The sequence below is a fragment of the Budorcas taxicolor genome, chromosome 3 (genome assembly GCF_023091745.1).
Source record: "Budorcas taxicolor isolate Tak-1 chromosome 3, Takin1.1, whole genome shotgun sequence".
NCBI classification, from domain to species: Eukaryota; Metazoa; Chordata; class Mammalia; order Artiodactyla; family Bovidae; genus Budorcas; species Budorcas taxicolor.
This window is the reverse complement of record NC_068912.1, coordinates 102,775,952-102,789,795: the sequence shown is the minus strand read 5'-3', so window position 1 is coordinate 102,789,795 and position 13,844 is coordinate 102,775,952. Positions and strand designations below refer to the sequence as shown.

At 58.3% G+C, this 13,844-nt stretch overlaps 2 protein-coding genes across 2 annotated transcripts in view; one reads left to right on the top strand and one right to left on the bottom strand.

The window, feature by feature from the left end:
• Nucleotides 1-11,861, top strand: part of SZT2 (SZT2 subunit of KICSTOR complex) — a 51,491-nt gene extending 39,630 nt beyond the window's left edge. The window contains exons 53-72 of the mRNA XM_052638278.1: nucleotides 217-383; nucleotides 497-594; nucleotides 684-816; nucleotides 916-1,046; nucleotides 1,179-1,279; nucleotides 1,352-1,528; nucleotides 1,713-1,980; nucleotides 2,084-2,163; nucleotides 2,241-2,366; nucleotides 2,471-2,670; nucleotides 3,991-4,081; nucleotides 4,308-4,388; nucleotides 4,471-4,545; nucleotides 6,752-6,965; nucleotides 7,327-7,480; nucleotides 7,623-7,745; nucleotides 7,842-8,247; nucleotides 8,362-8,478; nucleotides 9,770-9,838; nucleotides 10,000-11,861. Coding sequence (XP_052494238.1) covers nucleotides 217-383; nucleotides 497-594; nucleotides 684-816; nucleotides 916-1,046; nucleotides 1,179-1,279; nucleotides 1,352-1,528; nucleotides 1,713-1,980; nucleotides 2,084-2,163; nucleotides 2,241-2,366; nucleotides 2,471-2,670; nucleotides 3,991-4,081; nucleotides 4,308-4,388; nucleotides 4,471-4,545; nucleotides 6,752-6,965; nucleotides 7,327-7,480; nucleotides 7,623-7,745; nucleotides 7,842-8,247; nucleotides 8,362-8,478; nucleotides 9,770-9,838; nucleotides 10,000-10,143 — 2,955 coding nt within the window. The 3' untranslated portion in view covers nucleotides 10,144-11,861. The remainder of the gene's footprint in view (nucleotides 1-216; nucleotides 384-496; nucleotides 595-683; nucleotides 817-915; nucleotides 1,047-1,178; nucleotides 1,280-1,351; nucleotides 1,529-1,712; nucleotides 1,981-2,083; nucleotides 2,164-2,240; nucleotides 2,367-2,470; nucleotides 2,671-3,990; nucleotides 4,082-4,307; nucleotides 4,389-4,470; nucleotides 4,546-6,751; nucleotides 6,966-7,326; nucleotides 7,481-7,622; nucleotides 7,746-7,841; nucleotides 8,248-8,361; nucleotides 8,479-9,769; nucleotides 9,839-9,999) is intronic.
• HYI (hydroxypyruvate isomerase (putative)) lies at nucleotides 10,840-13,638 on the bottom strand. Its single transcript, XM_052638279.1, has 8 exons — nucleotides 13,398-13,638; nucleotides 13,207-13,318; nucleotides 12,107-12,221; nucleotides 11,629-11,707; nucleotides 11,490-11,539; nucleotides 11,318-11,387; nucleotides 11,097-11,231; nucleotides 10,840-10,986 (listed from the first exon to the last, which is right to left on the bottom strand). Exons 1-8 carry the CDS (start codon nucleotides 13,594-13,596, stop codon nucleotides 10,913-10,915), a joined length of 834 nt encoding a protein of 277 aa, XP_052494239.1. The 5' UTR covers nucleotides 13,597-13,638; the 3' UTR covers nucleotides 10,840-10,912.
• Between the last annotated feature and the right edge of the window lie 206 nt (nucleotides 13,639-13,844).

Below are 13,844 nucleotides of genomic sequence, written 5' to 3'. Positions count from 1 at the left end.
ATTTCCACTTTCCTGGTCAGATCTCACAGCCTGCAAGATTTCAGCAGGCCTGTTACTAGCGAGGCCACTGAGGATCCGGGAAGTTGGGTAGCCTGCTCAAGGCTACTTGGTTGGCCTCCAGCTCTTCTGGGTTCTTGTAACTATTCTTGGATGCCTCCATCCTCCACCCCATTCCCCTTCCCAGTAGCCCCTCCTCATTCACTGCATTGCCCCCAGAGTAAAACAGAATGTGGGGACTTGGGTTCCCCAAAAACAACTGACGACATTGTCCTGGATCGGCCAGAAGACACTCGGGGCCGGAGGCGTCACAAAACGGAAAGCGTTCGGACTCCGGGTGGGACTGAGCGGGCAGCGGGCCCAGAGTCTGGAGCCCAGAGACAAAGGTATGTGTGTTATCATGGAAAGTGTGCTGTGAAGTCACAGGGGCTATTGAGTGCGTGTGAACATACAGGTCTTGTGTGTGGGTGCGAGGCTCTTACTCCTGCTGTGTCTTCAGACGGAGGACCACACAGCTAGAAGAGGGCGAGGCAGGCGCCCTGCAGCCTGTGTTTGCTCGTGTCGCTCGGCACTGGATGGAGTTCATGGTTCAGATTGGTGAGACCCTTCTCCCACCCCTGAGCCTGTGGCCCAGTCCCCAGCCCCCAGCACCGAGCCCCACCACGACCTCTGTGCCCGGGATCCAGGATGCGCCTCGGTGTCCAGGAGCTCCACTCACATGGTGTCCCGCTTCCTCCTCCCATCCGTCCTGTCTGAGCTCACCACTCTGGTCACCTCGATGGCTGGCGACACCAGTGTCCGCATCTTTGAGCAGCATTTGTGAGTTTGGGGTCTCACGGAAGCTGAGGTGGGAGAGGCGATGGCTAGGGAATGGGGCCGTAGATGGTCTGCTTTCTGTCCGTCCCTCCCTCCCACTAGGACTCCTGAGCCAGAGCTCTTCAGTCCGTGTTCCCTTGGACAGCTGGGCCCACCGCGCCGCCCGGCAGCTGAGCGGCACCTGCTGCTTCTGGGCAGGAACTTCTCACAGTGGAGGAGACCCACCCAGCAGGGTGAGGCCACAGCCTGCGGTGGGGGTGGGGGTCTCAGAGGGACTGATCCTGTAGCCTCTGACCCTGTGGGGAGCAGTGAGTGATTGAGAGGGATCCGTCCTAAGACCTTCATTTTGCCCCTTGACCCCATAGCTGCCAAAGCCGTGCAGCGCTTTGAGCCGGGAGGTGACGGGAGCATGGGGCGAAATGCTCCCCGGCAGAGGTTCCTGCTGTTGGAGGTCGTGGACAAAAAGGTAGGCATGGGCCAGGGGCTGGGTGGTAGGAGGGGCTCTGTGATCCCACTGACGCTGAGCCCTGACTTCCAGCTCCAGCTGCTGACCTACAACTGGGCTCCAGACCTGGGAGCGGCCCTGGGCCGCGCTCTGGTTCGCCTCGTGCAGTGGCAGAACGCGCGCGCCCACCTCATCTTCTGCCTCCTCAGCCAGAAGCTGGGGCTCTTCCACCACTATGGCCAGTTGGACTTTCCAGTGCGGGATGAAAAGGTGCCTGCCGTCTGGGCCCCTCCTCTCCTGAGCGGTCAGCTAAAGGAAGCTGCCGTCTGGAAACAGGAGAGGGGGCAGACAGAGCAGAGGTCGCAGGGAGGGCGTGTCAAAGAGGCAGCCACGGGGTGGGAGAGGAGGTCTGAGGGCAGAGGCCCAGACACCTGTGAGGCTTTGTCTCTCTCAGGAGCCAAACCCATTCCTGCTGCCGACCGTGGAAGCAGAGACCCTCATCCGGAGTGCAAGTCCCCCCCTGAGCCGTGAGCAGGGCCGGCTGAGTGGCTCCTCGCGGGGCGGGGGCTCCCTTCCCCTGGACACATTCCCCTTCGATGAGGCCCTGCGGGATATCACGGCCACCCGCCCCAGCTCCTCCCTCGGCCCTGTGCCCAGACCGCCCGATCCCGTCACCTACCATGGACAGCAGTTCCTGGAGATCAAGATGGCAGAGCGCAGAGGTGAGTGGGCCGGGCCGGGCGGCAGGCAGGGCCAGCTGTGGAGCCCGGCAGGAAGAGGGGCGGCTGCTCCTGGGGTCTGCTACTAAAAGCCTCCAACCCCTAGAGCTGGAGCGCCAGATGAAGATGGAGAACCTGTTTGTCACGTGGCAGCAGCGCTCCGCCCCAGCTAGCATGCCTATCAGTGTGAGTGCCCTCCCCGCATCCTCCAGGCAGTCCCGTGACCCTGCCCTGGCCACCCACCCGGTGCTCACTCTCTCCAGGCCGGGGAGCTGGAGACCCTGAAGCAGTCGTCCCGCCTGGTGCATTACTGTGCAACAGCCCTGCTCTTTGACCCTGCAGCCTGGCTGCATGGGCCCCCAGAGACCTCGGGGGCCCCGGAGGGACAGGTGAGGCTCCAGACTCTGGATTTCTTCGGGAGGACCTCCGTTCCTTCACCCCTGATAGGGTGGTTGCCGGTGGGTAGAGTCTCTCTTAACCTCCACTCCCACAGCGGCGCCATCGCCCTGAGTCGGCCTCTGGAAGCCGAGAATCCCCCGCCAACTGCGACTCCTCGGACGGGCCTCCGCTGGGCGCCCGGGAGGAGCCTTGGTTGAAGGAGCTGAGCCTGGCCTTCCTGCAGCAGTATGTTCAGTATCTGCAGAGCATGGGCTTTGTGCTGGTGCCGCTGCGGCCCCCGTCACCTGCCCGCAGGTGAGCCCCTCTCATCTCCCTGTTCTCCTCTCCTCCTCCATGGCAGGTGAAGCCCCATACTCCCTTCCCCTTGGGTCCTGTTTGGGTAATTAGGGCCACGTGCACATTCAGCTCACCAGGCCCACACTACGACACAGTTCATTTCACATATCCAGATATGTCCGTTTGTTTTCTCCCTCCTGTTTTCAGTTTGATGCCTTTTCAAAGTAGTAAATGTAAGTCATGCTTTCTTACTCAAGATGCCCCCTAGGCCCAGAAAGCCATTTCCCACCTCCTTAGTGTTTCTGTAGCCAGCTCTCCATCCCCCCGGCCTCCGCTCTCTCCCCGGCCTTAGGAGGAGGACAGGCCTGCGCCTCCAGGACGTCTCATTCAGCTGCCCCTCTCATTTCTCTGGGACAGACCCCAGGAGGAACTCTGCTCATTGCCCTCCACAGCCAGGTCCCAGCAGCAGGGATTTCTCTGGCGTTCATGTCCTTCCCATTCAGCTATGTTCTTCCCAGAAGTCAGAATTCCCTTTTAAAACCAAAGACACTAAGGTTAAATATATGTTTCCAGAGGAAAATTTTAAATCAAGCCTTCCTCCCTCTCAAGTCTCTCCAATCAATAGGTCTGGTCCCTATTTCCTTGAGAATTAAGTAGGACATTTCTTCTTGCCAAAGGCTTTGACCACTGCCCACCCCGCCACCCCCACCCACCCCCAGCAACAGTTCCAGGAGTTTGTAGTCCTGAGTATGATGAGTGGGTCTCATTGGCTCTTTCTGTTTTGTCCTCATTCACAGTACTTCTCTTTTTCCCCTTTGTCTCTGAGTTGAGAAGGGAAGAACAACAGGCTTTAGATCACTAAAACTGACCTTCCCGGCTCAAAAAAGAACCCCTTTTCCCTCTCAGAGGAACCATCCTTACCAGGGCATCAAGCATCCACTTGAGCTTTCCCCGTGAAGTCTCAAGATGGACATCACCCACTCCCCTCCCATCCTCCCCTGCTGCCTCCAACAAGCAGGTACTGCCATATCCCACAGGGGTCTCCCCTTGGTCACGGCAGCCTCGGCGGCCCCACCCTCATCCTCTCGCTGGAATAGGGGGGCCTGTCTCCACCTCCCCTTAGAGCAGCACCTGCTGTGGAGAGCGCCCCGCCCCACAGTCTAGCCCCGGACTCCAGTCCCAGCCTGCCCACTGACCCACCATGGGACCCGAGCAGGTCGCCTCTGAGCCTGTCTCCTCGCCTCCACAGTGACTCCTGTGAGCTGGCTCTGGGTCTGGTAGCAGGGACCCTTCGCCCCACAAGCCTGCCCACCCCCTGTCCCTCTTCCTCTTCTGCAGCGCCAGTCGGCTTCGGGCCATGGCTGTCCTTGGAACAGAAGGACGGGGTTCCTTCTCCTGCCCGAAAACCAAGGCTGAAGGGAGCCCCAAGGTAACCACATCGTCATGTGCTTTCCCCAACAGTGAAATCAGCGATGCCTCAGACAGCAGCATCACTAAGCCTGAATTGTTTGCCCAAGGCCTAAAGTCAGGGGCCCTGGATAAGGACTGAGGTCATTGATCCCAGCCTGACACCATTAAAGTCATTGGCCCAGGGGCCTGCTTCCCCAAGAGCCCCCATCCTTGCCCCTGAACCCCAGTCTTTCTCCTTTCTGCAGAGCACGGGCTCTCCAGTCACCACATACCACCTGCAGCGGGCCCTGCCTGGGGGCATCATCCTCATGGAGCTGGCTTTTCAGGTAAACAAGAGGAGTACCATGTGAGGAGAGCCAGGCCTTCCTGTCTCTTGCCCTCCTGACCTCATCTTCATCCTCTCTCCAGGGCTGTTATTTCTGTGTCAAACAGTTTGCCCTGGAATGTTCCCGAATCCCCATGGGGCAAGCTGTCAACTCTCAGGTAAGTGGCAGGGACAGAGGGCTGTGGAGTCTTAAGTGTAGCCCCAGGAATGATCTGCTGCTGTGGGTAGCTGGGTCATTCCAGTGCCATGACTGGCCCATCTGCCGGTCACATTATGATAGTCCAGAGCCGGGTTCAGGCATGGCCCTGGGGGCAGAAGGCAGTGCAGCACAGGGGCCGGTCTGGCCCTGTAGTCATTCTGGCACTGACCATAGATGGTTGGACAGTGAGGATATTTGAGCTGAATAGGTAATGTGACACTTGGGTGGGCCAGTGCCAGTCCTGGCTTAGAGCTGGGGACAGCCTGGCACTGTTCATATAGTCGCTAACACTTACAATATGGACTAAAGTCCCCTCCCATACAGCATACCCCCACACTTGGTTTTATTTCTAGCCCTCTGATTGCCTGAAGGCAGGGCCTCTGTACCCCACAAGCACTCGGGAGGGCTCAGAATGAATGAATGAGTCAGGACCGAATGTGGTCAGGGACCTGAAGCCCTCCACCCTTGAGTGAGTTTGGCCCCTTTGGGTTGTCAGGCTTGTCGTGCAAGGGCCTCTGCCTTCCTTATACTTCAAGTTGAGTTTCTAAAGATCAGGGTCTGACTGGGCACAGGCTGTCACTCTCCAGGACGGACGGCATAGACTCTTCCCAAATCTGGACAGCTTCAGATCCAGCTCGTAGGTATGGATTCGGGTATGGATGCCTCATCTAGTCATCACAGGAAAGTGAGATCCAGGAAAGCTTGGTGACTTCAGTGCAGGCACCTACCTGGCCTAGGGCACAGCAGGGAGATTGGACGGGCAGGCACTCTTCCACACTTTGCTGTAGTATTGGCAGGATGGGCCCACTTCACTATTCTCTTGAGCTTCCTGAAGTCCTGACTTCCCTGACCCCTCATCTCTATCCAGCTTGGCTCTCTCTGCCCCTGCATATCTAATCTGTATCCCTACTTAGATTTCTAAGTTGCTTTATTATTGCTATTAGTAAGTGTTTAGTATACATTCTAAGCAAAGAGAATTTTATTCCTGCTGTACAGAAGGGGAAACTGGGGTTCACAGAGGTGAAGTGGTGTGCCCCAGGGACACAGCTAGTTGGTGGCAATACTGGGGCTGCAATCAGAGGCTCATCCTTGGCGACTGCAGTGTTTATCACACTGCTTCAAATTTATGAGGGCCTTTCCTTTATTTCCATAGTGGATGGGGAGACGGAAGCAGAGAGGTTGTGACTTACCCAGGGTCCTGCAGCTACTCCGACTCCTAGGCAGTTGCCTCATTTACAGTCATTGATTTCCTTTCCTACTAGTTTTTTGCCCAGTGTCACCAAGGGGCATGGTCATGTAGATTCTGCCATCCCAGCCTCACTTATCCAACTGTTAATACACTCTCAGTAATGCTGATTTCCTCCAGGAGAAGCCCAGCTCCGCCTCTCTGCCTTCCTTTCTTCCTGCATCAGTGGTTGTTCATTCATTCATTCATTCGCAGATCAACTAGAGAAGGCCCACCCTGGGCTAGCCTTGACAGGATGTCCCAGATGAAGCTTTACAAATGAGTGGGAGTTAGCCAGCTTTGGGGGTCAGTGGGAGCAGCATTCAGGCAAAGAGAATGGCCGGTACAAAAGTGTAGAGAAAATATGTGATATATACTTGGGGAGAGCAAGTAATTTGATGAGAAGATAAAGCTGGAGAGTTGGGAAGTGACCAGAAAAACCTTTCTAATAGTCAGTTAATTACACACCTGGCCTACCCAGCCCACCCTGTTTAAAACTGCACCTGCTTTACCAATTGATTTTCCGTAACAATCTACTAATGTGCTGTGTATTCATTTCCTCTGATGTTTATTATCCTGTCCCCACTGCTAGACTGTAAGCTCCTTGAGGGCAAGGGTGTGTATCCCCAGCACCTAGAACAGTACCGGGTAGGCAGGTGGTAGGCACTCAGCAAGTATTTATTGCATGAGTAAATCTGTGCTGGACTTGAGTGGACTCTGGGATACAGAGTTCAAAGGTTCGTCTCTCAAAATGGTCAGTTTCATGCCAACAGTTACAACCGAGTTGAATGTAATGAGGAGGGCTTCTTGCAGAAGCGTTTCTGGCAGAGGGACCACAGGACAGGGTGAACTGTGCGCGGCATTTCCCAGGCAGGAGGAGGGGGTAGGGGTGCGCCGGGCAGCCTGCCGTCGTTTCCTGACTGGCCCCGCCACCTCCCAGCTCTCCATGCTGTTCACGGAGGAGTGCGACCGGGTGCGGGACCTGATGCATGTCCACTCGTTCAGCTACGACTTCCACCTGCGCCTCGTTCGCCAGCACGTGCTGGGCGCCCACGCGGTGCTGCGGCACGGCTACCACCTGACCACCTTCCTGCGTCACTTCCTGGCCCACCACCCCGATGGGCCCCACTTCGGCCGCAATCACATTTACCAAGGTCAGTGCCCAAGGGCAAGCCAGTGAACCTGGGAAAGAACAGGCCACAAGCCAGGACCGAAGGGACCACTTCCGGGGGCCAGACCTTGTCTCTTGTCTCCCCTCTCCTGTGTTGTCAGTCGCCTCGTGCCACCTGGACCCTGTCCTCACCTTTCTGTCTTAAGTGACTCCCAGTCTGTTTCGTAAGTTTAGGTCCTGTACCCTGTGTGCCCTGAGCCGCTTTGTCCCACCTCCATGTCCCACAGGAGCTCCCCAGAAGAATCAGGCCGCTTGTCAGTCAGAGCCTCAGGGGCTCCTGTCCTCCAGCCCACAGATCACTGTGTCTGTCTGGGGCTCAGTGTCTCCTGTAACTCGCCTCTCAGGGACCCTGGAGCTGCCCACCCCGCTCATCGCTGCCCACCAGCTGTACAACTATGTGGCCGACCACGCCAGCTCCTACCACATGAAGCCGCTTCGGATGGCCCGGCCCGGAGGCCCGGAACACAACGAGTATGCCCTGGTGTCGGCATGGCACAGGTAAGGCGGGGTGGGGACAGGTGAAGCTGGAGGCAGGGCCATCCCCGCAGTAGGAGGACCCGTGTTCTCTTAGGCTGAAAGGGTGGGCCCCTGGCTTCATCAGAACCTCAGGCTTGACGTCTCCCCCACCCCCACTGCTCAGCTCTGGCTCGTACCTCGACTCTGAGGGACTTCGTCACCAGGACGACTTTGACGTGTCTCTGCTTGTCTGTCACTGTGCTGCACCCTTTGAGGAGCAAGGCGAGGCCGAGCGGCACGTTCTTCGGTCAGCAGATCCCCTACCTTGAACGTGGCTCTTGCCCTGAAGTGGCCCTGTCTGTCCTACTGTGACCATCACACTCCTACCCTCTCCCCACCCTAGGCTACAGTTCTTTGTGGTGCTCACCAGCCAACGAGAGCTGTTCCCCAGACTCACTGCCGACATGCGCCGGCTCCGGAAGCCGCCCAGACTGACGCCTGAGCCAGAGGCTCCTGGGAGCTCAGCCAGTAGCCCTGGGGAGGCCTCCGGGGCCAGTGTGGCCCCCGGACCAGCTCCCCTGTTCCCCCCATTGGCTGCAGAGGTGGGCGTGGCACGGGCACGGCTGGCTCAGCTGGTCCGGCTGGCTGGAGGGCACTGCCGTCGGGACACCCTTTGGAAGCGCCTCTTCTTGCTGGAACCACCAGGACCTGATCGACTGAGGCTAGGGGGGCGCCTGGCCCTGGCCGAGCTGGAGGAGCTCCTAGAAGCAGTCCATGCCAAATCCATTGGGGACATTGACCCGCAGCTGGTAAGGGGCTGGGGTGGGTGCTTGGAAGGCCGCCAGCAGCCAGGGTGAAGGTTGCGGGAGTCTCAGAGGCGGCTCTGGGACAGCAGACCCATGCCTGTGGGCCTCCCCCCGCAGGACTGCTTCCTGTCCATGACGGTCTCCTGGTACCAGAGCCTGATCAAGGTTCTCCTGAGCCGCTTTCCCCAGAGCTGTCGCCATTTCCAGAGCCCAGACTTGGGGACTCAGTACCTGGTAAGTTTCCTTGGCCTTCCTCTGAAAGAAATCCTCATTAGATGGAGGACAGGGTCCCCCTCAAGGAGCCCCAGCCTGACTACACAGGCTCTGGAGGGAGGCTGAGATGGAGTGCCTACACAGGTAGAGGAGGAAAACTCTTCAAGCACCAAGCCATAGCCTGTGACTCACTGAGAAGAACCTAGAGCTGTGCTCTCAGGACCCTCAAAGGCACAAACCTTGGCTAGTGATCCCAAGGGCCAAGCTCTGGAACCTCATAAGTGGTTAGTTCATGTAGGTTCAAGTCCCAGAAAGGACTTCTTGGGCTTTCAAGACTTTGTTTACCAAAGTGTGGTCCTCGCACCAGCAGTGTCAGCCCCACTTGGGAGCTGGCTAAAGTGCAGACCCAAGGCCCCGCCCCCAACCTGCTGGCCCAGAAGCTGTTTTTCCACCATCTCCACAAGTGATTGATGTGCACATTAGACTGATAGATTGCTGGGAAGGGCAGAGGAGAGAAGAGAGTTATGGCAGTGGGCACTGGGGACTGGAAGACTCAAGGATGGGCCCAGTTGAGAGCAGCAGTTCAGGAGGGGTAAGGTTCAAGAGGCTTCTAAAAAAAAGTACTTGGCCCATGGTGAGGGGTCCTGCCGCATGGTGCTTCTGGGGAAGACTTAGTTTCAAGGTGTGACAGAGCATCACCCAGAAGCTGAGGCTAGTTGGGGTAAGGCTGCAGTAGTGCGGCAAGTGTGAGCAGATGGGGGTGCTTCTATGGGTGGCAAGAGTGCTGGAGCAGGAATGGGTTTGGGGGAAGGGCGATGAGTTGAGTCTGAGGCCCAAGAGGACCTTGCAGAACCACAGTCTAGAATGTCTGTGGACATCAGGGATTAGAGCTCAGGAGAGGGGTGTAGGCAGCACTTATATGAACAGGAGGTCACTGAAGCCCCAGGCATAGAAGAAACTACTTGGGGAGAGATCACAAAGCTGAGCTACAGGGACAGACATCCGGGAGGCCAGAGACACAAAACCCAGGAGGCAAGGAGGACTCTCGTCGAGGGGGGAGAGCCCCTCTTTGTTGCTGGGCTTCAGATGTTGATGCCAGCTTGTGCAGGGCCTTCCAGTCAAGGACCACTCCCCTCATCCTGACGTCCTGCACAGGCTGACTGGGAGCCAATAAGGATGAGAAGCAAGGTTGCAGCGCAGGTGGGGTCAGGTGGTGATGAAAGCCGGCCTTCCTCAGGCTGGTCCGGCCTCCAGGATGCCCTCGTGGAGGGTCTCTGCCTCACTGTCCATCTCATTGTGTCTGTGTCTTTAGGTTGTGCTGAATCAGAAGTTCACGGACTGTTTTGTGCTAGTGTTTCTGGACTCCCACTTGGGAAAGACGGTGAGAACAGGGGTGGGGGGCTGTTGAGGGGCTTTGTGTCAGCCCTAGTGGGAGGCTATACCTCAAATGCTCTACCCCAGAGCCTGCTGAGTTTGGGGAGCCCAGCTTCCTGGGCCCAGCCTGCCCACCTCTCACCACTGCATTCACTCCCTGTTCCTTAGTCTCTGACGGTGGTTTTCCGAGAGCCCTTCCCTGTGCAGCCCCAGGACAGCGAGAGCCCCCCTGCCCAGCTGGTCTCCACCTACCACCACCTGGAGTCCGTCATCAACACAGCCTGCTTCACCCTCTGGACCCGCCTCCTCTGAAGGACAGGCCACTGAATGTCTTCGAACCATGGCTCTATAAGGTTGCCCACTTGAAATCTTAGACCAGCCCTTCCAGGCCCCTGGGCAAGACTGGACCCTGAGGGACGCCAGAGGTCGTGTGAATGTGTCTTGGGGGCCTGTAGCAGGACCTATGCTCCCTAAACACTTGCTGCCACTGACCAGCACAGGGCTCCAGAGGGTCCACTCACCTCCTGAGGTGCCCATGTCCTCTCAGGTCCCTGGGCCCTTCCAGAAGGAGACTCCTTTCTGCTCACCTGGCTGAGTCTGGGAATTCTTCATATCAGGTGGCAGGTAGACCCCTTAGAGCTGCTCTGCCTGAATCCTGTCCGATACCCACCTACCCCACCCCCATCACGAGTCATCTGATCATCAGTTCCCACTGGGACATCATTGCCAGACAATTGCCATCGAGATAAGATGCCTCCGTTCGAATCCCAGCTCTGCGTTTGAAGCAGCTGTGACCGTGGGCAAGTCCCTTCGCCGCTGTACCCTTGTTTTCTCGTCTGTACCCAAGGAGCACGGACACAGCAACACCGGCACAGACTGGAGGACTTGAACACGAGCTGCATGGCCCTTCTCTGCAGGAGAGAAGCGGCCCAAAGAAACCGCAGAGTTAAGACACTGTGTGTCCTCCCCCGCCCCCTCCAATAACACACACACGTGGAAACGTCAGCAGGGTGTCTTTAATTAGAGGAGACTCAGTCGTGCTGCTCACCGTCCCAGAGGCGTGTGGCTGGAGCGCAGGACCTCACTGGCCAGCCTGCGGGCAGCCCCTCATCTCCCAGTATGAACGCAGCCAACTCAGGCCCTCTGCTGTGTCTCCTGAGGGGAGCGGGCGCACGGCATCTCAGGCCGTGAGGAGGAAGACAGCCCCTGTCCGACAGTGTCCCTCCAGAGGCCCTTCCCTGGGGCCAGGCTCAGCCCACCCTAACCTCGAGGCTGGTACTCGCAGCCCACGAAGCCTGTGTAGCCTTCATCTTCCAGCAGTTGGAACAGATACGAGAAGTTGAGCTCTCCGGGGCTGTCGGGTTCCCCCCGACCGGGGACCTGTGCCACCTGCACGTGCCCTGGGGGTAGATGTTGGGGGTAGAAAGTGGAAGGACAGGGGAAGCCTCATGGCAGGCCAGGAAGAAGCCAAGAAAGGGGCCCTCACCAACAATGGGCAGGAACTCTCGCACGTTCCCTGTCAGGTTCCCGTCCATGATCTGCCAGTGGAATAAGTCCTAGGGCAGAGATTCCCCAGTCAGAGACTCTGCAGCCCATACCACTGTCCCTGGATTTGGAGAACACGGCCCTCTGAGAAGCACACCCTCTCCCCCACTTACCATCTGTAGCTGGAGGTTGGGTCTTCCCACCTTCTGTAAGATGGCTGCCGCTGGGAGAGAAACCAGGGAGAGGGGTCGTGAGACTCGAGGAGGGCTGGAGAATCAATGGACAGGAGGCGGCCAGGGGTTGGGGGCCTACCCTGCTGGGGCGTGTCCAGGAAATACCGGGGGTCCGTGATGCGGGTGTTTATGGGCTCCAGCAGTCCCACGAGGTTCTCCTGGCACCAGGCCAGATCTATGAATAGAGCTCTCCCCAAGTTCGACTCCCTCAGTCAGTCACTGCTCAAGCCGATCCCCAGCCCTTCTGGCCTCGGCCAGGGCCCAGCCTTGCGCCTCACTGCGCTCCCTACTGTGCTTCCCCTCCACATACATACATGCATGAAGTATGTGTGTCTGTATGTGTTTTCACTGGCTCATGTGCGTGCTCAGCCATGTCCAACTCTATGCGACCCCATGCTCCTCTGTCCATGGGATTACCTGGGCAAGAATACTGGAGTGGGTTGCCATTTCCTCCTCCAGAGGACGTTCCTGACCCAGGGATCAAACCCACATCTCCTGCATTGGGAGGTGGATTCTTTACCACTGTGCCATCTGAGAAGCCCCTTTCACTGTCTCACCTGAGCCAAAACCTCAGCTGCGTGCCTGAGGTTCTCCAGGAAAACTACCTCCATTTCACCCCTGACCGCGGTTCTGTCAGCCCCCTTGGGCACTCGGCCAGCCATCAGGTGAATCCTGTGGGGAAAATGGGGCTGGAGGGGGGCTGTGGAGTCCATCCTCACCGAAGAAGCCTTCACACCCATGCTCGCTGGGTACTTCTCTTCCAGCTGCCCTCCGACTGCACCAGCCTCCCGTTTCCCCAGGTCCCCAGTGAGACCACCTGGCTGTGGTGCTCAGGCCTCCCGGCGCCCTCAGACACTTGTGTCAACCTAAGACCGAGGCTTTTCCCAGATTCCTTCTGAAGGCCCACCATCCTCCTGCTTCAGAGACCACAGGCCCTCACGCAGCCCCTCCTGTACATCCAGATTCTCCTTTTCCATGGCCCTTCTCCTCAAGCCTCACCTTTAAAAAATTACTTTGACCCTTATGCTCAGGTATTCCACGCTGCTTGTCTCCTCCTTGCATCTGTTTCTTAGCTGCTTCCCATCTGTTTTCTGCACACACACTCCTCCCTCTGCCCCATAACTGCTTGTTGCCAGTTCCTTCGCAGTCTGGTTGCCCTGTGCAGGATTTGACATTCACCTTATCAGCCCCACTCTGAGTCCCCCACCTTCTCCCTTCACCGCCTCATCTTTCTCAGTCACCTCCAAAGCAGACAGACTTCACCTCCAGCCTCATAATCTCTGCAGAATACACGAAGCCCCGGGGGCGTGTGGCTACTGCACCCCTGCCTGGAATGCTCCTTTGGTCAAGCAAGCACCCACCACGGAGACCCAGTTCAACATCACTACCTGTTATGAAGCTTTCTCTGCTCCCAGACGAGTTAGTACCCGCTCTGCTCCCAGAGTCTCCTTGAACTGACTGGGTTATGTCCCAGGTCATACTGAGTTCCCAGCATGAGGTGAGCAAGAAAGAGTTGCAAACTGAGAGTGACGTACACACAGATGAAATGCAAAAAGGCAATTTACAAGGGACCAGGACTGAAGAGGCAGAGACGGAGTAACCCTGAGCCTCTTCTCTCGCGGATTATGGGGGCGGGGGAATGGAGAGGGGAGGTTACCTGGAACAGCCCAGAGCCTTAGCGTACAGCACCGCCTGCTCCAGCCCTTCTCGGAAGGCCGCCTGCCTCCCGGGAACAGCCCCCAGCCCATTCTCCCCCTTCTCTCTGTCTCCTGCGGAAAGAATGGGCCTCAGCTCCCTGCTCCTTCCCCACTGCCCCACCCTGTCCCGGCCTGGGCCCTCCCGGCGCACCTGGGGGCGTGTTGATTAGCACCACTCGTAGCCCGGCTTCCCGCGCTGCGCGCGCCAGCGCCTCCGGCGGCTCCGCATACGGCCAGCCGATCTCGGCTGCTTCGAAGCCCGAACTGCCCGCGGCCCGGAGCCGCGCGGGAAAGCCCGACAGCTCCGGGAACAGCCACGACAGGTTGGCCGAGAAGCGGAGTGGAGCCATGGCTACTCGAGAGCGCGCGCGGGGAGGAGTCCCCGCAGCTAGAAGGCTGCAATGGCGGGCAGGGTCGAGCGGGGACTTGAGGGCCCGCGCTGCCTGCAGCGCCGGGGAAAAGACTGGAGGGCCGCACTTGCGGGGCGGGGCGGGGCGGGGCGTGGAGGACCCGGAAGTGGTGGAGGAACCCGGCCCGGCCGCGCGGGGGCGCACTGGCGCCGCGAGCTGGGTGCCGGCCCTCTCCCGCTGGCAGACCC

What these genes read in the sequence shown, in the direction of transcription:
- HYI (XM_052638279.1), bottom strand. Translation starts at nt 13,596, where the DNA reads ATGGCTCCACTCCGCTTCTCGGCCAACCTGTCGTGGCTGTTCCCGGAG. An exon ending in CAGCTGAGGTTTTGGCTCAG is followed by an intron (nt 11,708 to 12,106) that starts GTGAGACAGTGA and finishes GCCTGGTGCCAG; the next exon opens with GAGAACCTCGTGGGACTGCT. An exon ending in CTGCGAGTACCAGCCTCGAG is followed by an intron (nt 10,987 to 11,096) that starts GTTAGGGTGGGC and finishes CGCTCCCCTCAG; the next exon opens with GAGACACAGCAGAGGGCCTG.